Below are 23286 nucleotides of genomic sequence, written 5' to 3'. Positions count from 1 at the left end.
CTCTTGACAGAATACTTTGTGAAGAACATTTCAGAGAGAATACAAAGAAAGAGAGGAAAGCTATGTTGAGGGGAAACTGGGGCAGGCGGGATGCAAGAGCCCTGGGCAGCGCAGGGACTGGCAACTCTATTCCAAACTGGGTTACAGGAAAGCTGTGAGATGTCTGTGTGGGGCATATGAAGAAAATATTGAACTGAGAAGTCATTTCTTGTACCCAAAGTCTTTTATTACACACATTAATAAAGTAGGAATTTATTTTATCAATGGGATAAGCATGGACACTCCAGTTACTTCCATTTTTTGACCTTCTCCCATTGTTCATGCTTATTATTTCCTATATCACCTTCAAACTTCTTTGTGCTGAAAGTGAAAGAGTAAGCAGGAGACAAGTATGGGGCAGGCTGGGATACTCCCCAACTATCCTTTCAGAAAAGGTAAAGTGGGCAGATTCACACATCTGTGCAGCGAAGTGATTCACACATCTGTGCAGCGAAGCTCCATCTTCCTGGAGCAACATCCTGTCGCTGTGAAACAGGTCATCTGCATCAGCCAAACAACCCTTTTGCTTTCTTCTTTTTGGTCTTAGCAGTGGGCAGCTGAGTCTTCTGCGTCTGGGAGGATGGGGCCTGGAAAGAGATGGCAGAATTAGTCAATCAATCAAAGTATTGAGCAAGAGGAGAAAACCAAGACAATTAGAGTCCCACAGGCTGTCATTGGATCTTCACTCTATGCATTTGACCTTCTAGGCAACAAATGTGTGGTTGTTTTCTGATAACGTGAAGATCAAGTAGAAAGAATCAAAAGTGTGCATAGGGAATAAAGAACACTTCCATATGCCTGGCCCATGAAAAATATACCCATAGTATTTGGAAAATCTGCTCAAAACACAGGGAGTTTTGTTTCATATAGTTCATACAGTCTTCCAATGATAAAGGACTAGCATAAGCATGTAGGACACATGGTTGGTCCTCTAGACTGGGATGACAACCATCACCCCTTACCATTGGTCATCTTAGCAGGGTTTGATGGGTCCTAGAGTCCAAAGTCATCTTGAAGGTCACAGCCTGGAGCACATTGTCAATGTAATTTTCTTGTTTGCTTTTTATAAAATAACATAAAAATCAATCGACTTTTCGAATCATTGTTCTTTTATACAGCCATATATGACGAACCTACACAAGTTCTACTATTGTATTTACTTTTTATTCATAGTTATTCATTGCTATTATAGCCAAGGAACTAGATTTACGTATTTATGCCATGCAAATGCAACCGTTTTTCAAGTGTCACTAGGAAATACGCCTTTCCTCAAGAAGCAATGTCCCACTTTTCGAACACTCAAAAATGCAACATATTTTCCCTGGAAAAATGTAATTCTCTTTGCTTGTCATTGCAATCTGGAATGCTGCCTGGAATGTGGTTATATGAGTGTCACATACAGCAATTGCCTAGTACCTCTAACAATACCACTGACACACCACTCCAATCCCCCACCTGCAAATGCCAGCCCCATTTTATGTGCTTTTTTAAATGGGTTATGTGCTGGCAAGGTCAAATCTGACAAGGGCACCTCCCACCCGGTGACCTTGCTAGTTTAGAGCCCCACAAGACTGAGCCAGAAAAAAATGGCAACTATGCTGCTTCGGTAAACAAGTGCTGACTCTGTTATTTCCCCTTCTTATCCTTAGTGCTGCTCTTCTCTGAAACTGCTCCAATTTGTCTATAGCCTTTTAAATATGATGTGCCCAGAAGTGAACACTGGACTGTAGATGAGGCTTGAATAGCACAGCATAAAGTGGGACTATTACTTCATTTAGCTTGGGAACTGTGCTTCTGTTAATGCAATCGAAAATAGCATTTGCTTTCTTTGCTGCAGCATCAAACTGCTGCCTAATGCTCAGCTTCTGATCAGCAATATTCTCAAGGTTCTTTTTCCATGAAATACTTATCATATCATGTAATACTGATGACCAAAATGAGCAAAGGTTTGGAAGCCAAGCCCCATGACTCCACGTAGACATTAGGAAAAAAATCCTGACAGTAAGAGTTGTTTGGCTGTTGAATATACTGCTACATGGGAATCCGGTGGAATCTCCTTTCCCTGGAAGTTTTCAAGCAGAGGGTGCTTTGATTGTATGTGCCGGCATGGCTGGATGGGGTTGGACTGCCCTTGGGGTCCTTTCTGACTTTGTAATTCTATAAATTCCCTATTTTATAACTGTGAATTTGGTTTTTTGTGTGTGGTGCAAATAGAAAATTTTGCATTTGTCTCCTTTGAATTTCATTTTATTTATTTCAGCCTAGTCTTCTAGTTTATCCAAGTCCCTTTGATTTATAGATGAACAATAAAATAGTGTGCAAATGAATAAAATGAAATTTAATAGCTATAACTTAAAAATTCTACATTTAGGCCACATATACACACACACACACACAAACCCACAGATGGCACAGAACTATTGCATGTCAAAAGGATCCTGGGATCCCTGCTGATCATAGATGCATTTCGATCTCTGGCAGACCTCCTGAGTGGCATGACTGGCACGTTTGGTTTTCCCAAGACAACCTGCCTCAAGCTGCTCACACAGGTGTGCTCTGGGCCTGTCCTCACCATTGTGTCTTGTTCAGTCTGTTCAGTCACTAGATTGGACCCTGTCTTCTCCTCAGATGGTAAATCCACAGCCCCGCCTTGAGCAAGGTCCTGGGGGCTAAGACGTTCAAGGCTCTCAGAGTCTCCTGAGGCTGTAAAGGAGAAGAGAAAGAATTTTTACCTGAAAGAACATCTCTCTAAGAATTTCTAGATCTTCCAGCATGACTCTACCATCTCCCTCCACTGGAAAGTGAACACTGAATCACACGGAGTACCCAGAGGTTTTGAAGACAGAACATTTAAATCAAAACCGTGAATAAACAAATCCGCAAAACTCAAACTTGCGAATGTGGAGGGTGGTTGACTGTACTCTACATTGGTAGTGAAAACAAATTAGCAGCCTTTGAAGGGCCATTGAAGGCAACTCAAAACATTGGGAATTTATGGCAACAGCTAGCAAGTATTTGCATTATCCCCTAGATAAAACTGTTTTCGTGGGCCAAATGGAATGTTATTTTGGTTGCTACACCACAGAATCATAGAACCATAGAGTTAGAAGAGGCCTCATGGGCCATCCAGTCCAACCCCCTGCTAAGAAGCAGGAAAATCGCAACATCAAATGATGTGTGGATGGAACATGCCAATCGAGGAATATAGACAAACAGCAGTGGTGAGCAGCTTTCTGGAGGCATCAAAATGTTGCCTAATTCTTCTGTGTCTGGACATTCATTTTTGAACCTATAAGAAAGGAATAAACAACTCAGAGATGCCAGGGAAATGAGATAGCTTTTTTGGACTCGTATAAAACCATCAGGGCTTCCCTCTCTGTTTGTGGTCATTTCTCAGAAGTATTGCCATCTTTGCAATGTATTGGCACAATGGGCACACTCTATGTTCCCGCCATTCCCTCACCTTCTCGGTGCCGTTTGCAAGTTGCCCTGGCCTGCTCTTGTGTCACAGCCATGTAGAGCTCTTTTAGATTGGAAGTAAATAGTTTTCCATCTCCTAGCTGGCAAGCTTGGGGCAAAATCTGTGAAACAAAAGGAGAATTCTGATCAGGACTCCAGATAGAAAATGCAAATAGAAGACACATGGGGATTAAGACTACTTTAGTTCACCTGCAGCCCATATAACGTATTACCTATTACCAACTATGCTGACATTAGGAAAAACGATTTCATTGGTTATTCTGCATCACTGAAAAATCACTGTCAAGGAAAGAATGTGGTCGGTGATACAGCTGTTTTTGCATGCTGAAGATCTCAAAAGGTAATCCCTGTCATCTCCACAGAAGATCCTTAGGGCCTTCAAAGAAAAGGAACGTAGGGAGTGGCTGATTAGAAAGTCCCACCTTGACTGGGGCAGAGAGTGGCTGCCAGAGCTGGGCTAGTTAGACAATTGGTGGGAAAATGCAGCTTCCTATGCAATCTGGGAATGGCTCTAACCACTAAAATTATCGCTCCTAGGAAAATCTTCAGGTTCGAAAGGGAAGCTTGCAGCAGACCTACACTCAGTTATTATACTCAGAGACATTCACTCACATTCCAATTTTTCAAAATTACTTTTTTGGACCACAACCCCATGTCCTCACTCTGACTTCCTCAGATGGAGGGACCTGTAATAAATAAGAACTTTCCCCAGCTCTTACATAAACATAGCACAGCCATCCATTAAGAAGTTATGTGAAGCAGTGTACTACCACCCCCACTGCCCTTATATATAACAAAGTGGTGAGGGTGGCTGCTGTGCTCTGCATCAGCCAGAGCGAGGGGTACAAGGCCCACCCTGCCTCAGAACACAGTGAGCCCAGGCTCCTGCTTGTGTTTCAAAGGTTTCCAGAGATAATGCCGCTGCCGCTGTGCCTGCTCCACACCCAAACAGTCGGGAGAACAAAGTGTAACAGATAACGGGGCAGTTCCTCTCTAAGGCGCTCAAGGCCGGAGTCCAAAGACATTGCCTGTCCCTCACTCCCCCGAGCCCCGGCTGCAGAGTGGCACAAGGCTCCTGCAAGAGCACACGGGACAAAAGCAACAGAGGAAGGTAGTCACATCAACCTAGTTTTGATATGGCTATTCAGACTGGCAAGGTGTCTCCAGGCATTGTTTTTCTCCCCAAGATCCCTTTAAACCAGAAATACCAAGGACTAAATTTGGGATTTTCTGCAAAGCAATCCATGTGCCCTGTCACTGAGCTATGGACCCATCTTCTATTTTGGCAATGTAAATGGAGAAACTTTTCTTTAGCTGCTGAAATGTAAGATCCACAGTATATTCAAAGGATCAAGGATGGATGTGAACAATGTCCTATTAGAACAGACCAATGATGAAAAGTAAGTGAAATCACGTCATAGAATCATAGAATCCTTGATTTGGAAGAGACCTCATGGGTCATCCACTCCAATCCCCTACCAAGAAGCAGGAAAATTACATTCAAAGCACCACCGACAGAGAGCCATCCAGCTGTTGTTTAAAAAACTCCAAAGAAGGAGCCCCCACCACACCCTGGGGCAGAGAGTTCCGCTGCTGAACAGTTCTCACAGTGAGGAAGTTCTTCCTCATGTTCAGGTGGAATCTCCTTTCCTGTAGTTTGAAGCCATGGTTCCACATCTTAGTCTCCAGTGCAGCAGCAATCAAGCTTGCTCCCTCTTCTCTATGACTTCCCCTCACATATTTATACATGGCCATCATGTGTCCTCTCAGCTTCCTCTTCTGCAGGCTAAACATCTTTGAGTCAAATCTACTTTCTTGAATTTCTCCTGGGTAGATGAGAGCAAAAGCTGTATTTTTGAAACCAAAGTACCTTCTTGATGGAGATCACCAGTAGGATTTTGCCCATAAACCCCCATTTTGTTCAATAAGTTTCTGTGATATGAAACTGCCAACCGCTCTTGATGGCAGGATACAAGTGTGACTATTTCTCCTTTGTTATTAGGTTGACAATCTGTCCATTGTGAGTTCACAATAAATGTCTCCAACTAGAACAAATCCTGTAGAGATGACAAATTATGCAACTGCTGTTTGATATAATCAATCCATCACACTGTTCTACTTCAGTAGCAGCAGAAGACAGAATCCATACCAAAGGAAACTATTCCAATAGTAAAAGGCTATTACTGAAGAAGTCAAGGGGATAGGATTCACAGGATGTAAGTATCCAACAGTAGGTAGTAAAGGAGAATTAAGACTGAATTTGCAGGGAGCAAGGAAGAATTGGCTAAAACAAATGGAAGTCTTGTATATTAAGAGTTATCCAGATAATGTATTTTTGCATAACAAATACTAGTGTTGTTCAGTTAGTGTTAAGAATTTAGAAATCTTCTTTCAAACAAGTGCTCCTGTTTCATGAACATTTCCTAGCAATGAAAAACCCAAGATAGAATTCCGGATCATAGTTATTAATGTATAACCTAGAGTTTGCATCTTCATAACTGTTTCCTGTTCATAATTCCTACCTATTTAATAATATAGGAAATATATAGGGATGGTAAAGTCCTCCAGTCCTGATTTACCTACCAGGCAGTAGCTTTTTGCAAGCAAAGGAAGCCTGTTCTCCTATGAGTTTGCTGCATCCTAATCAATAGGAGAACAGGTTTGCTTTGCTTCCGAAATATATTACTGAGACAGTTTTAACATTTTCACTCCCCTTATCATGGGCAACTGGATGGCAAATGCTTTCAAAGTATGTGACCCAATTGGGTAGTATCCTTCCCACCATCCCAGTATCTAGAATAAACCACAGAATATTCAGTATATGTCCATGAATGTCATAAAGATTTTTTTAAAATAATTGAAAGTCCTGAAGAATTAAATTAACAAACTGGTCTAATTATAAATCACAATGACAGTATGATATAATCTATCCAAGTCAATTTGGTACCCCAGTAACTTTGCAAAACAACAAACAATTCCTGAAATTCACAATTCAAAAGCATTATCCGACTATTCCATGTGTTTTTCTTAACAAATTTCTTCTAGCAATAGTAACGATATATTTATATCCCACTTTTCTCCCTCACGGGACACAAGCAGCTTACAACATAATAATGTCATACAGACAACAATCTGGATACATATATTTAAAAACAATATACATTCATGTGGCATCATGTTGAGTTATATTGCACTTCGCTCCAGTCAATAATGTTAGAAGAAAAAGAAGATAGATGTGTGATTGCATTATTGTTTAAAGCAGTGGTTCCCAACCTTTTTTTGACCAGGGACCACTTGACCAGGGACTACTTTGACCAGGGACCACTTTCCAACATTAATACCAAAAGGCTTATGAATCAGTTTTTGGTCAACTTTAGATTCAGTTTGGTTATTTGGGGTGCTGATGCAAAAAACTGCATTGGATAGACCACATCAGCTCTAGTTTCTGATACAGAACATATGCCATCCAGTAGTCACCATCTGCTCGTCCACAGAAAACCATATTGAATAAGCCTCAGCACTATAAGAGGGTTTCGCGAGACCAGTCACTCTTGCTGCAAGAGTGTAGTAATGGTGAGGCCACGGACCATATTTTACTGCTTGCGAACCACTGGTGGTCCATGGACCGAAGGCTGGGCACCACTGGTTTAAAGGAATAAACTATGAGAGTGAGATGTTTATAGGGGGAGGGGTTAATTATTATTATATAGTTGTAATATGTAGTTGTGTAGTTTTGGTAGTTTTATACATCTAAAAGATTTTTTGTGTGTCTTATTTTGTCTCTTTCTTGAATAAAAATATTTTTAAAGGATGGAAGAAACTATGAGATCGAAATTGGAGGGTTTACAAATTGAAGATAATGTCCTCTAGATGTCCATTAAACACCCACAAAGAGGCAGTGTGGTTGCCCAGTTAAAGCCAGATCTAGAAGTGTACAATAAGCATTCACATAAATGTCGTATCTTTCTCGTGGTAAAGACTATTACATTCTACCATGTATAAGCACTAAAAGGAGAAGGCAAATACACTGACCATATGTCTACAATTACAGAAAACAACAGAAATGCAAGGGTTTGTCAGGGACTTTGGTTAATTCTGAATGGCCACTATATCCACTAGATGCACCGTTCCCTATAGCATATGGCTTAGCCTACTTCCTTGAGCCAGGTAAACAGATCTATGCCCCTGCAGTTAATGTTTCCTGCAGTGTACCCACTCTTTTCTTGCAGCAGACTAAATTTCATCTGTTGATCTGTGTGCAGGGAGAAAGAAGTGGTTGGATTTGCTTTTGAGTGGCAACGTGGATTAGATAACCCTTTGGCCTCTTGTGAGTAATGTACAGGAAGGACCAGAAGCAGGGAGGCTTGGCTTCTAGCTCTCTCGTTGTATTCAGGCCAAACTGAGTTGTAAAACTGGCAGGTGATTGAACCCCAAAGGTAGGGCGGCCACAGCCAATAGGCTGCTGAAAATCCCAGATCAAAGGCAAAGGCATAGTCATAACTCAGGGAAAAGTAAACAGAAGGGGACCAGCACAGAACAAAAACAGTGTACCCAGGGCAGGCACTGTAGCAGGTCAATCCTACTTTTCCTTGCTCTCCGTGTCTAGTCAACCCTGCCCACCTCTCCCGAAGCTGTACTGGCAGGAAACAGGGCAGAGGCAAATCCCAGAGCATGGTGACCCCCACTGCCTTCCCTGAACAACTGCCAGAAGTGTGCTCTGGGCTTTACAAAATGTCCAGTCCTCACTAAGAGAAGCCATGCCTCTTTGCCCAAAGCTGAAGCTCTGATATGCTTCTCCCATCAACTACTTGAGATTGCATGACAAAAAAGGATGGGCATAGTCTCTGCACACAGCATTTCAACTTCATCCACTCACTAGAAGGGGATCCTCCATACATTTTCTGAAAGAAGTGGGAAAGTATATGCTCCCTAGTCAAGAGCGTCGGGGTCATCAGCATACCTTTATGGAACAGAATCTTTTTTAGAGTTTGGCAACATGGCATAAGATCATCTTTTCTGAGGAAACTCTGGTGCCATCTGGTGTTGACATTGCTTCCTATTTATTTATATATTTGAGTGTCCCACAGCATGACTTGCAGCAGGCAATGGATCAAGGATCAACAAAACAAGTCTCTATAGACAAAACAGAATACAGACCAAGTGCCACTCCAGTTGGGAAATTGGTGACCCTTTGCATGAGTTGCCCATCTATTTGATTCATGCCATCTATATATCACTGATTTCAGAAGATGCATTCCCTCATGGTATATTTTAACCAGTGTGGGGAAAAACAGGGCACCCTCATCTCTTCCAGTCAGCCTGATTAATGTCTTATGCTTTCTTTCTAAGTATTTAAATAACTTAGTAAAGTTATAAGCGGTATCTATATAAATGCAACACAACATACATTATCCTGACATTATCACCTTTTCCTTGCCATTTGTTCACTTACCACAATAGTTCTGAACAGCAGCAACCTGCTGGTAGCAACTACATTTCTATTTTAGGAAGATGTAAATAATCTCTTAATTCAAGAATGGCAATTTACTGCCCTTCAAACATAGCTGGACTGTGGTTGACACAGTCACTGATGGCTAGGGTGCTGATGGTAGCTTAAATCCAACATCATCTGAAGACCCACAAGTTGCCCTCCCTGTCTTAAATTTGCAATAAAGAAGCCCAAACATTACCACTGGCTAAGAATTATCCCAAGCAGACCAAACTTTCCCCTCATCTTCCTGCTCATTCCTCTCCTGACTCCACATATTCCCTACCATAATCTAAACCCTTCAGCTTTCCAGGACACTGTGAAGAAGTCTGAGGACTTTAGATTAAAAGAAATGTCCTGAAGACAGAAAATAACTTATCTGGTGAAGGGAGTCAATGGGGAAGGTTTCCAAGTAATAGTACATGCCATTCCTTTGCCCAGGAGCTGCTACTAAATTATTCGGGTGTGTGTGTTATGTATTGGTTTTCCCTGGATGAAATTAGCATTAGTTGCTGTGTCTTAGCTGAACATGATGCACACCAAGTGTTGTCAGCACACAAATTAAGTGGGGGACACACTGTTGCCCATGTTATGACTACCTGACAGCAAGGCCATGCATGTATCAGATGCCAGTAGCTCAAGGCTGAAGTGGGGAGGAGAACTAGAGAGCAGGCTGCATGTCAAGCAGAAACTCCATGATCTGCAAGGCACTGGGGCAGAGTTTCTTAGACACTGGTCCACCCATGAAAATGGTGGGATTAAAATTCACCAGGGAACAGAGGAACTACTGCTACAGTTAGAATAGAGGACAAACTTTAGTTATCTTCTCACTGCGGCATCATTTAAAGAAATGATCATGAGGACTTTCCTGTCCTCTTGGAGAAAGTTAACCTACCTCTCAGAAGTGGTGAGGGTTTAGGTATGGAGGAAAACAACAAAACAATTTCCTCCTCCTTACATGCTAGTCGAAGGATTGAGGTCTCCTTTGTGTCCTATCAATGACGTCAATACATTGTGTGAGGACACAAGAGAGGGTTTTCTCAGTTGTGTCAATCCAGTGGTGGAATGTCCTCCCCTTGGAGACCTTGTTGGCATCAAAACTGATTTAGTTTAGGCATCAGGAAAAACTGGGTTGTTTATCCAAGATTCCCTGAGATCTTTTTAGTATAAGTTGAATACAAATATTTTAGGTAAGTAATTTTGCAAGTTTGGGGTAAAAGCACAATTCACTCAACTCAGGTTGTAGGAAGACAGGTTTAATTTGCTCCTTCAATTTCTGCTTGTCCAGAAATGATTTGTGCTGGTAGTCAGTTCCTAACGAGAGTTCCTGAAGTTCAAGTCTGCCTGGGAGATGCTGATTCTGAACCCCAAAGCCCTTGGCATCAACCCCTGCTGCACCTGAGCCAGAACAAGGTGTCAGGAGGCACTCAAATCATGTTATGGTTGGGGGGTCACCACAACATGAGGAACTGTATTAAGGAGTCACGGCATTAGGAAAGTTGAGAACCACAGATCTATGGGAACGTCTTCAGCAACCAAATAATTGTTCACTTCTTCTTTAAAAGATGATGAAGGCCATGGTACATTTTTCTCTTAATTTTAGGGTCTAGAGCTGAACTAGATTTGAGCATTATTACAACAGCAGGAAGGAACAACCTCTAATATTTTTACCCAGAAGTGAATTTTTCACCTTAGTCCACACGAGCACAAGAAATGTAGGAATATCTATAAAGCAATTGAAAATGAAAATGATCAGCTTTGGGTGTAAAAAGTGTGTCCTGTTCTAAGGCTGCTCATGAAAATGGCCATTATTATTATTTAAATGAAAATGTATAGGGATCTTAGGGGCTAAGTGCCACAAAACTGTCAGTTTGCACAGCCCTATGCTACAGAAATAGTTCTATGTAAAGCAGGAATTCCTCAAACTGGCAAGCCTCCTCAAACCTTGAGGAAGATCTGTCCAAGTTTTATAGGTAAAACACATGGTCATTTAATGAAAAGAGGTGCCTTTCAGAAATGAAAAATGTAGAGATGACAGAGAAAATAACCATAAAGGCCTGGGTATTAACATACCTTCCTAAAAATTATGGAAACTTAAGATATGTATTCATTTCAGTGTATCCGCATTGACCAGTTGGAACAGGGTGACATCTTAATTAAAAAACAAAGCAAAACAAAAATAAAAAGCAAAACAAATGTCAAACTAACACACTGGGCAAGTCTTCAGTGTGTTTGGAAATTGTCCTGCCACTGCCAAGAGCTAATGTTGGAGCACTAAAGGCAACCTATGCTATGGTAAAGTTGCCTAGATATGGCACAGTGAAGACAGCATGAAGTGTTGATCTTGTGAGATCAGTCCAACAATGTGGTATAGTTGGTAGAGACTCAGATACATAAATTAGGCATTTTCTTTTTCTGAGGGTGATAAACAAAGGCAGTAATTAATTCAGGAAGGATACATATTTTAAAGAAGAAATTATTTGTGGGGAGAGATTTAATTTTCAAACTCTACCTTTGCCTACCATTCTGTTAACATTTTCTTCAAACTGGTCTAGCTCTAAACAACTGATATTTATCAATTATGGATTTTCATTATTTGTTTTAGGCAACAATTTTAATAAATGTATAATTTACTTAATATTCAGTAATTCTATTAGCTACCTTGAGCACTGCTGAGGAAAGGTAAAAACGTAATACATTTTTAAAAAAGATCAAGGTAGATCACTTTTCTCTATCAACATGTTAATATCCCTTTTGTAAAATGGGTTTCATGAAGGCATTTTTGGTTCAAAGAGAGTGGAGAAGAGCAGTAAATAAATAAAGAAATCTTCTACACAAGATTTTCCAGATTTTTTAGATGACAACTGCAGCCATCATGTCCAATGATTGGGGATGATGGGAATTCTCAAAATGTCTGGAGGGCTCATGGATCAAGAATGCTGCATTAACATAGGGTTTGGGTGGGGGGTCACTTTTGAACATGTAGTATATCCATTATATCCAATAATGACTGGGCAATTGCCCCTGAGAAGCTTGTAAACAGAGTTTGAAGTCAACAAAGCTTCCTCTGGTGTTTGCCCTAAACCCTTATGTCTAGAAGCTCATTTAGGGCCCTTCCAGACAAGCCCTATACCCCAGGATCTGATCCCAGGTTTTCGGTTTATCCCAGATTATCTGGCACTGCAGACTCATATAATCCAATTTAAAGAAGAAAACCTGGGATCAGATCCTGGAATATATGGCCTGTCTGGAAGGTCTCTTAGATGTCACTGAAGGAGCTATGGACAGCAGAGAGGGTGTGTAGCTGTGGTCCTTTAAGTACATTTGGCCTACAGCTCCCATTCAATCCAAAACTATCTGGAAGGCCAAAGTTACCTATGCCTGATGTAGGGCTGGTTCAAAATGCCAAAGCCAGAATTACTAACTGGACCCGGTGACAGGAAATGTATTTCCCCTATTACAACAGTTTCGTTTGTGAACAGTCTAGTTCTGGGCACAATTCAAACTGCTAGTTATGTTCAATAATTGGGTCCAGATTATCCTATCCTATTACAATTCAAAAGAGATATTGACAAGCTGGAATGTGTCCTGAGGAGGGTGACTAAAATGATCAAGGGTCTGGAGAACAAGCCCTATGAGGAGCGGCTTAAGGAGCTGGGCATGTTTAGCCTGAAGAAGAAAAGGCTGAGAGGAGATATGATAGCCATGTATAAATATGTGAGAGGAAGCCACTGGGAGGAGGGAGCAAGCTTGTTTTCTGCTTCCCTGGAGACTAGGACGCGGAACAATGGCTTCAAACTACAAGAGAGGAAATTCCATCTGAACATGAGGAAGAACTTCCTGACTGTGAGAGCCGTTCAGCAGTGGAACTCTCTGCCCCGGAGTGTGGTGGAGGCTCCTTCTTTGGAAGATTTTAAACAGAGGCTGCATGGCCATCTGTCAGGGGTGATTTGAATGCAATATTCCTGCTTCTTGGCAGGGGGTTGGACTGGATGGCCCATGAGGTCTCTTCCAACTCTATGATTCTATGATTCTATGGGTAGCATCTTCCCATATAAGCCTGCTTAGATCTTTCTTTCATTCCCACCACCTTCAGAGGTATGTTTGGTGGAGATATAGGAAGGAACCTTCTTCGCGTCCACTTCTATACTACAGAATGCCTTTCCCGGGATGATTCACCCCCTCCCTGGTGTCTTTTGGCCAGCAGGCAAAGCACTCAAGGATAATCAGAGCACACATGCTATAGAGTATGTGGCTATCAGACTTAATTTCCATCTCAAATCAAATACTTAATTAAAGTGTGGTGATAAGCTAACAATGACCAGCAAACAATGTGCATTAGCTCTGCAGGAAACGATCTAGGAGGGACCACATCCTACAGAGTTAGGATCATTTATTGCTCTGGATTAATGCCATTCATTTAGCTTGAGAGGATTATTTATAGGTTGAGCAGAAACATTAATTTGTTAAAACATAAAGCAAGATGAAAGAAAAACAATTCTATCTATATTCACATCTTAACTAACAAACTGCTCCTTGTGGAAATCCTTTGGATCAGAGCAATAGTTTAGTCACTTTGTTCAGGCTCCTTAAAAACTTCCCAAAGATTCATAATTGGTAATATCAGATAAACTTTCCTGAGAACACAACTTCCTTGTGCAATATGCAGCAGGCATATACATCAGGTGTAATCCCAGGCATCAGACCTGATGTATACCCAGGAAAACCGATGATATAGTCTCAAAGGTATATTACTGTGGAAGGGCTTTCCCTCTGATATGTCCCAAGAAACATTACTATCTGAACACCCATCATCCCAACCCACTGAATCAAGGGGCACTGTATCCAAGGTTATTCTGGCACATGTGGCAGGAAATCCCATAATGCCCCTCCCAGAATGCAAAATGATGATGAAGATGAAGAAGAAGGTGAAGAAGAATAGAGTATGTGCTGCCCTTTCAAATAAGATAGTCAAGACAGCTGACTCATGGTGCTTAAGGCTAGGATCTGAGTTTTCTGAAAAGAGAATAAACTAGATCTGAATATATTCAAAGTAATTCAATCTCTAAAGAAGTCTACTTTTATAATATAATTTTCAGTCCATGCTCATCTGTAGGCTGAAAGCATAAAACACACTTGCTTGGGTACAAAGCAGATTGAATTTAACTGGGCGTATTTCCAAATAAAGAAACGCAGGATTGCACTGCAAGTTATATTTAAGGTTCAGCTTCAAATAGCCATTTGCCTGATTTAGGGAGTTTCCTATCCTATCTGAGGACAACTATCCTAAACAAAATACAGATGGGTCTTGATTTACATCATGGTTGAATTCCTGAACTCATCATGTAAATTGAGAATGATGTAAATGGGAGGAGTCAGTTCCATAAGGAATCATTGTGCTGCAGCTGAGGTAGTCACAAAGCTAGCGTTTCTTACTGAACCCACCATCAATTTCAAAGTGGTTTAAAGCATAAACATCAAAGTTTAGCTTTTCCAGGCTGGAGAAATGTGCAGATGCTGACCAGAAGGACCAAAAGAGACAGCAACTGTTGACCCTGAAGGAGCTTAGTTGGGATGATTTGACTTGTTATTAGAGAACAGTTAAAAGGCCCATGCAAACAAAAAGCAACTGGGTAAGAACTGGGTTCTTCATCTGTGCCATTCCCAGCAAGCTTGGCAGATGGAGAAATTACACAAGAAGAGAGGGGGGCACGTATCTCCTATGCCAGCAAATGCAGAGGGTGCAATAGGAAGAAAGGCAACACATCTTCTGCGAGTCCTCTCCAACAGGTTTGCCAAGTGAAAAAAGCAGATTCCCTGTCTTTTTTTAATTGATCATTTTTCTTTAGAAAACACTAACACAAAATCTGCAAACAGCTGTAAAGAGCAAGGATACAAACCACAAGACAAAGTACAAAGAATAAAAAGTAGAAATAAGATAAAGGTAAAGGTTTCCCCTTGACATTAAGTCTAGTCATGTCTGGAGGGTGGTGCTCATTTACATTTCTAAGCTGAAGAGCTGGTGTTGTCTGTAGATGCCTCCAAGGTTATGTGGCCAGCATGACTGCATGGAGCGCCATGACCTTCCCAGCAAAGTGGTACCTATTTATCTACTCATATTTGCATGTCTTTCCGAATTGGTTGGCAGAAGATGGGGATAACAGCAGGAGCTCACCCTGCTCCCCAGATTTGAACTACCTACCTTTCAGTCGGCAAGTTCAGCAGCTCAACGGTTTAACCCGCTGTGCCACCGGGGACGCCAAAAAGTAGAAATACATTTTGCTAATATATAAAAAACGCACTACAATTACAATCACTAAACATTGACTACATATAGATCTAAAGGCTTTATATTCTCTGCCTGGTAGAGACAATTTTCTACATCCATTAAAAGAAGAGAAAACCATTAATACATTCTTTCCCCATAAGATGATACTCTTCTAATTAAAAAAAAAGCAATAGTGAAGGTTGAAGAACCACGATAAACGTCCCAGTCTTTCTTGAAATTGATTAGAGATTTCTCTTTAATCAACTGCATGAGTTTGTTTGTTTCTGCTAGTTCACACATCTTAGCCCCCATTGAAGCAAGAAAGTGAATTGTCTTCTAGAGACACTCTGATTCTAGTTTCTTTCTCCACTCAAAGTCCCTCTTCTATGCAGGTAAAGAAAATCCTTCCTCCTAGAAACATCAAAACTACAGTTGGTTTTGCTCCTTCCCACTACCTCGACCAAGACAGATAAAAGAAAACCAGTCCAGTCATCTCTTCTTCCTGCTCAAACCTCCCCATCACCTTTCATTCTCTCAGCTTTTCCTCCTTGTTCTCTCACTGCAATAAACTGCAGAGGCATTTTGAGAGAGCTATGTGCTGTGGGTGAGATTTCCATTTATTTATTTCTGGAGAATTGTTGCAAATTGGAGAACGCAACTTGCCTGTATTTAAGTCCATTCAGATTTGTTAACCAGTAAACGGAAATAAGACTGTTGGATTATTATTGCATTACTGATATAAAAGAAAGACTAACTCCTCTGTGATTTAGATGATTTTTCCCCCGAAGTGGCTTATCAAGCTAAGCTGGTTGAGAAGCTGTTCTTTGCCTTGTCAGACTATTTGTCCAGCTAACCTAGTGCTTTGTTGTTTTACTTGTCCTTTGGGAATTAATCAGAGGTCTTCTCCATTCTATCGCTATTGTTGCACACTTGTTTTCAGTTAGTATTACATTTCACTACTATTTAATTGTTTCTTTTATTGTTACGAATCCCTATAGATCAGTGGTTCTCAACCTGTGGGTCCCTAGGTGTTCTGGTGTACAACTCCCAGAAATCCCAGCCAATTTACCACCTGCTAGGATTTCTGGGAGTTGAAGGCCAAAACATCTGGGGACCCATAGGTTGAGAATCACTGCCTAGAGCTTTTAGGAATAATAAAGAGACCGTTTAAATAAATGAATATATACTCTGACACATGGGGTCTTGGGCACATCATTTATTACCTAAATCCTTTCTTCTTTTTTGAAGTTGGAAATGCCAGTGATGGAACAAAGTGTGTATTCTGTCATTGATCTGGACTTCCTCAGATTCTCAGTGACTTATATTTACTACAGTTTTAGCATTCTATGATTCTATGATTTCAGAATAACATCCCATTCACAAGTATGTTACTTTCACATTTAACCTTGTTTAATTCATGCTGAGTATTCCTATTTTGCCGTAATTTGGCTGCAATCCTATCCTTGTGTATATGGAAATAAGTCTCATGGAATAAGTCTCATGGAACTCAGTTGATTTTCATATAAGTCGGCAAGTATTGCACCTGCTGAACCCACAGGCCAACCATAAAAACAATAATCACATGGTCTCTGAGACAACATGCCTTGTTAGATTTGTGCACTGCATAGGATGTCACTGGTAACTTCAGCATGAGCTTTGGCACAGCCAGTGTGTCACCACTTGCCTATCTCAGCCACACAGTTGTCACGAGGAAGGCTTAATTCTAATGTCCTTATGGGAAATACCTAATTACAGGAGTTTCTTGCTATGTCTGTATAGCAGTTTTCTGACTCCCTGCAGAAGACCATGTAGTGATTGTCACTACTCCACACAGGACAAAAAAGGGTTAGGCTCAGCTCAGGCCATCTTTCCCTAAAACAAAAGCCCCTCTCCTCAATGCTTGGGATTCGCCTCCCCCCCCCCCCCCTATTTTCAGATAGGGAGAAAACTGCAGTAAACACTGCAGTGGTTTGTGAGTGCTCTGTATGTGTATATGTTTGGAGGCAGGAAGGCGGGGAGCGCATTGGCTACGGCAGCAGGGTCCAATGACCGAGTCCCTATGCAAGCGCAGTCTCTAAATCGGTCATTCCCCAGGAGCAGTCCGGACCCTTTCATTATCACACCAGAGCTTGCCAAGTGGTTACAAAGATTTTCCCTGGCAAAGCCCACATTCCAATTTTTTAATATATTTTTAACTGATTGGGGCAGGCTTTGAAATTACAGCCTCGGCTGTGGCGGTGCGACTGTCAGATCTGCCCACATTCCCGTGGGCAACCTCAGCACATGTTCCATCGAGGGAGGGCATGCTTAATAAATCACCCTGTGGCCAGGAGAGTGGAGGGGTGTGTTCTGGGGTGGGGGCTGGGGTGGAGAAGGGAAACAAGCTTTGGTTCCTTGTGGCAGGGCAGGGTGGGACCCAAGACACAGGACTGGTGTCATCCCTGCCAAGCCATAGGGAGTGAACTGGAGACATCGCGAGCCATCCCAGACTTTGAAGAAACAAATGAGACTCAGTATAGCAGTGCTTTGAAGCCTGGTGTCTTGCTGATGTGTTGGACTACAACTCCCATGATCTCTAGTCCACAGGCACATAGAAAGTTCTATTGGCCTCTTCTTAACATCATGTGATAGTATAATGGTATTCTGGGACCAACAGAAGGGAACTACTGCCACCTGGAGTGCTTATACCAACTAAATCATATTGAAATCCTGATTTTGGCCACTTAAGCAAACCAGAGGAAAGGGCACTAATCAGCTGAAATTTTCCCCTAGGAAAACAAAGATCTGAGGCCTCATCACACTAGACAAAAAATCCATTTAAAATCCAGTTCCTGCCTCCTGCAGAATTCTGAGGTTTGGAGTTCAGGGAGGAACCTTTAACAGCCTCACTACACTACAAACCCCTGAATTCTGCAGGAGGCAGAAACCGGATTTTAAGTGGACTTTTTCTCTAGTGTGACGATGTGACAGGATAAGTAACTGTCCTCATCACCATGAGTCCAAGTACCATAGAGTTACCTGGCCATGTACTGCAGTCAGCTCTGTAAGGCATCTTTTGGAAAGCCAACATCTTTGAGATAAGGAACCCTGAGATTGTGGCTAATGAATATAGAAACCTGAACAAATATAGTCACTGCGCTAATAAATCAACCTGAAGCCATGATCCAAATTCTCCATCCAACTACTTCTTACTTTGGTGAAGAAGTTAAGCCAAAGCTAATTCTGGGTAAGCCCGATATGCACTGGATTCAAAGGACTTTCAAGGTCTACATCCACAAAGGAAGGAAACGGCTGTTCCTAAAAAGAGAGCCAATGAAACTGAGCAGCAGGGATGAAAAGACAAGAAGCAATTCTGGCTTGCGGAGAGAGATGGAAAGCAGCTCTGATTTCCCCCTGGCCCAGTGCCCCATAGGCACACACCAGTTCCAAGTCAGAAGGGGGCAGCAAAGGCAAAGGGGGAAGTGCTGCTCAAGCTGCTGGCTGCAATGCCTTCTGATCCTAGGATCCCGAGAATAAGGGGAAAAGCCCAGCAGGCCAAGGTGCCAGCAGCTCTGGGCTTCCAGGTCATCCCAAGGACCCCACCTGACAGGAAAGCCCCAGGAGGGTCATGCAATGGCTGAGAGGGAGAGAGGGGTCGTAGGCAGGGCGGCCAGGGGGCAAACAGGAAGAAACCAGCAGGGCGGAAGTGGGGAGCGTGACAGGCCAGCGTGGCCGAGTGCTGCACACAATGTTTTCCTTTCCCCCCCATTGCCCCAACGCTTGGAGAGTAAATGTCAGGCACATAAAGGCCGGCACTGTGGAACGGGGAATGCAGGGCCGCTGTCCCTGTGTAACTGCCGCATAACACATAATCAAGGCAGTCTTTCCCCAATGAGGCACCCACCTAACAACTGACGGTCTATGCTCGCTCTGAGACCACAGCAACCCGGCCTGCTGCTCAATAACCTTTTCTTTTCCCCTTTTGCTGCTGTTTTGCTGGCTTGGGTTACAGGCCTTTCTCACAGCTCTCCGTTTTGAGAGGTTGTGGGGCTGAGGGGGAGGACATTGTGAAAGCCCCATGTAGGATCATCCCCATCCACAGGCCCACCTCCTCCCCTTCCTTTGTGCCCTTTTGGACTGTTTACAGGATATATGGAAATATTTCTGCCCCAGGAATATAGCTTCAAGGAAAGGCATGGCGTTATAGGAACTTGAAGGAAAGTGTATCAAGAAAAAGGGAATAGCTCACAAGTTCAGCCTTGTCCTATAGTTTAGAAGAAACAAGTTAGACTTCCAGCTCTGTCACAGAGACCCTGTGTAACCTTAGGTAGGACACTTAATATCAGTGCTTTTTAGAAACTTTACTTTCTCTCTCTCTCTCTCTCTCTCTTTCTTTCTGGCCAAGTGGTGCCAAATGGAGTGTAAGAATCATAGAATCATTGTGTTGGAAGAGACCTCATGGGCCATCATATCCAATCCTCTGACAAGAAGCAGGAATTGCATTCAAAGCACCCCCGACAGATGGCCATCCAGCCTCTGTTAAAAAGCCTCCAAAGAAGGAGCCTCCACCACAGTCCAGGGCAGAGAGTTCCACTGCTGAACAGCTCTCACAGTCAGGAAGTTCTTCCTAATGTTCAAGTGGAATCTAATTTCCTGTAATGTGAAGCCATTCTTCCGTCCTAGTCTCCAGAAGTATAGAAAGCTCTCCATTTAGGAATAATATGTGTCAGTCTAAGTTACCTTCTTAACCTAAGATGGTGTTAATGGGCCAAATGGGAAACACTCTCAGCAGTGTAGATACTGGTGTTCCTAATTCAAATTCTTACATAGATGTGTGACTGGATGACTTCATGAAGTTGTTTTGAAGATGAGGTGTACATTATTTCATACCTATACACCCCATAGGAAGGATTATTCAGTCATTGTGGAGATCAAGTTCTGAATGGCACATCTTCACAATGAAATCCTGAGCGGCCCACATGATAGATGAGTCTCCATGGCCAAGGAGGAGACTTCCTTGTGCATCATCCTCACAAATATGCATGTTTAATAGTGTTGGTGCAGAAATAACAATCCACTGGCTGCCAGAGGTTTAACTACCTCTTAATCACCAGACTTAGGGCTAGAAACAATAACTGATGCATGCAGGCAGGACTTATTCTAGGGTCACAGCAGGCAGCCGTGTCCTCCTGACTACAATGTCCAAGTGCCCAGCCAATGCTGATCAGGGATGATGTGAGTCATAGTCCAAATATGTAACAAGCATGAAACTGCTTAGCCCAGTTTCCTAGGAAATGTAATAATATTAGTCCTATCCAAACAATACCATCTTTTTGCATAGGTTAGCTGAAAGTAATTTTGGAAAATATACATCACAGCATGACCAAAAAACCTCTGAAGAAAACAAAAATCCTTAACCTAGGCTGGGCTAGTGTGCTGGCATTCTCAAAATTGCAGTCATCATAGATGCATGGTATGGCATGGCATGGCATGACATGGCATGGCATGGCATGGCAGGAGGATGGATTGGATGGCCCTTGCAGTTTTTTTTAACTCTATGATTCTATGAGCCAAACCTGAATAAATTAAATGTCAGAAATTGATTGAAGATAAAAACAGCATGTGGTGTTTCAGTAATAACTCACACAGAAAGCACATTCACTTCATTTACTATAGCAGTTATGTACAGAATTAAACCCATGTGCATAAATTCCCGTGAAAGCTAGGAACAAGGCTCTTAGAGTGCCCTATGCATGTCTATTTATAACAGATATGAAAAGTAGGAAATGATGTCACATTTTTTAGCATTTCCTCGCCTCCCATATAGCTAATTATTAGAGTAGGAGCCAAAACAATGCTAACAGAGAATGTGGCAAGCAGTTTAAGGGTCAGAACTAGAACTAGAGAAACCTGATTTCAAAACTCCTAGTCAGTCCCAGAGCTCATCTGTTGACCTTGGTCCCATCATTATCTCTATACCTAACCTACCGAGGACATAATGGCAAAGATAGAGGAGAGGAAGGATGGGATAACAATGAAATAAACTTAAGAAGCTTACAGGATTTACATCAAAACAATGGATAGGAACTTCCTTGGACAGAGGGAGTTGCACTCTCAATTCACCAAGGGGCTGTGCCCTGGTTTATTTTGACAGTGTGGCAGCAGAAATTCCCCTTCCTCTGGCTACTAAAGACACAGCGCATAACAAAAATAAAGCAGGCACTGTTTGTAGCAGATTTCATGTCTGGGATATGCAAAAAGATAGCAACACTTCAGTCAGGAGTGAAAGCTTGGAGGTGTCACATAGCTTATAGGGCCCAGGGTATCCACTCATGTAGCAAAACATAAGTCTCTGCTGATTAACATAACCAAATCAAATTAGCTTTTCCCTTTATCTGATCCATTTCTCCCCACAACCAGAATCACCCACTAAAAAGAGAACAAGTGGCACTTAGTCATGAAACTCTAGATGATCTCAGACCAATCATCGACTCAGCCTCATCTCCCCCGCAAGATTGTTGTGAGGGTGAATGGGTGAATCAAGTAGAGTTCCTCAGCTTTCAGGAGAGAGGATAAGATACAACCACCAGCTGCAGTAAATTTTCCCAATCAAAAGGTTGACAGTTCAAAGCCAAGTCACGGTGAGTTCCTGGCCTTTAACTCAGCTTCTGTTTACCTAGCAGTTTGAAAGCAAATGTGAGTAGATAAGTAGGTAATGCTTTAAAGTGGGGAGGTATTTAAGGCACCCATAAGGAAATTCCAGAAATTTTCCAGCAATTTGATCAAGTTTACGAGCAAAGTTCTTCGGAAGCGGAGATGGAGCGACAGCACAACCAAGATGCCAAAGATGGGAAAGCCTATATATACCTCTATCTGTGTACAGTTGTCTGTCTTGTTGGTGTATAACAGCATTGAAAGTTTGTCATATATGTGTTCTGTGATCTGCCCTGAGTCCCCTTTGGGGTGAGAAGGGCCGTATATAAATACTGTAAATAAATAAAATAAATAAAGCAGATAGAATTAAAATAAAAGGGGAATTCCAAAGCTGATTTGGAATTCATATCAACAAATCTGAAATACCAAATCAAAAGGTATCAAGCATTAAAAGGAATGAAAGGAATATAAAGATGCTGCATAATGATTCCCCCATCCTCATATCCTATTAGTACTTTCATGTTTTATCACATAGAGCAAAGAAGTGTTTAACGAGAAGACATTAAACTAGAAAAAATAGTTTAATGAGAAGACATGCTACAGTTTTTAAAAGACAGTAATAGGCATCTAACTAGAGATCTCCAAATATCATACCTAGCTGAAGGCTCAGCTCCTTATATCAGCAAGGGCACAAGTACAGACTGACAGCACTCCTCTATATTGCCTTTGACTCATTATGCAACTTGTACAGCATTTGGGTCTATATTTTTAATGGTTGAGTCACAGAGATGGAGACAGAGATATAAAGTTCCCAGCCATTCACTTGGTGTCTGCTGGAGGCGAGTTTAATCAAACAGCACAGTATATACATTTGAATGTTGGACTGTAACTTTGGAGACTACGGTCTGAATCCCCATTTGGCCGTGGAAACCCACGGAGTGACCTTAAGCAGGTCACAAACACTCAGGCCCAGAAAATCCATTTTAAGGTTGTCGTAAAGTAGAAATGACTTGAAGGCACACAGTCATCCTTGCCAATACGGAATCACACAGTAACCATTCAGGTAAGTCTCTTCATCCTAATAATAATAATAATAATAATAATAATAACAATAATAATAATAATAATAATAATATCCTATTCATTGACAAATGAGCAGGACTGACTCAATATTAGGTAGTTTCCCTGAATTAGGTAGAAACTCATTCATGCACATTGGATTCTAGTGTGACTTTCCAGATTCCGAGGTATTGTGGAAGTAGAAAGCACACCCCTGAGGGGAATAGTGGCAAATCCCACCCATGCCCCATTCTTTTCCACTTTATTGTCTTATAAGCCTATATATGATGCTGGAAAGGTCAGACACATTTTATGGGTG

General features: G+C 41.8%; 1 protein-coding gene across 2 annotated transcripts in view; it reads right to left on the bottom strand.

Annotated features, from left to right (window-relative positions):
• Positions 1-204: 204 nt before the first annotated feature.
• The window catches only part of NHEJ1 (non-homologous end joining factor 1), a 113090-nt gene continuing 90008 nt past the window's right edge, over positions 205-23286 (bottom strand). For both annotated transcript variants that reach the window (XM_060773296.2, XM_060773305.2), the window contains exons 6-8: positions 3503-3620; positions 2612-2742; positions 205-626 (exon numbers count right to left, since the gene is read on the bottom strand). In XM_060773296.2, coding sequence (XP_060629279.2) covers positions 546-626; positions 2612-2742; positions 3503-3620 — 330 coding nt within the window. In that variant the 3' untranslated portion in view covers positions 205-545. The remainder of the gene's footprint in view (positions 627-2611; positions 2743-3502; positions 3621-23286) is intronic.

Source organism: Anolis sagrei, chromosome 1 (genome assembly GCF_037176765.1).
Source record: "Anolis sagrei isolate rAnoSag1 chromosome 1, rAnoSag1.mat, whole genome shotgun sequence".
Lineage (NCBI taxonomy): Eukaryota > Metazoa > Chordata > Lepidosauria > Squamata > Dactyloidae > Anolis > Anolis sagrei.
This window is presented reverse-complemented; position numbering and strand designations above follow the sequence as displayed.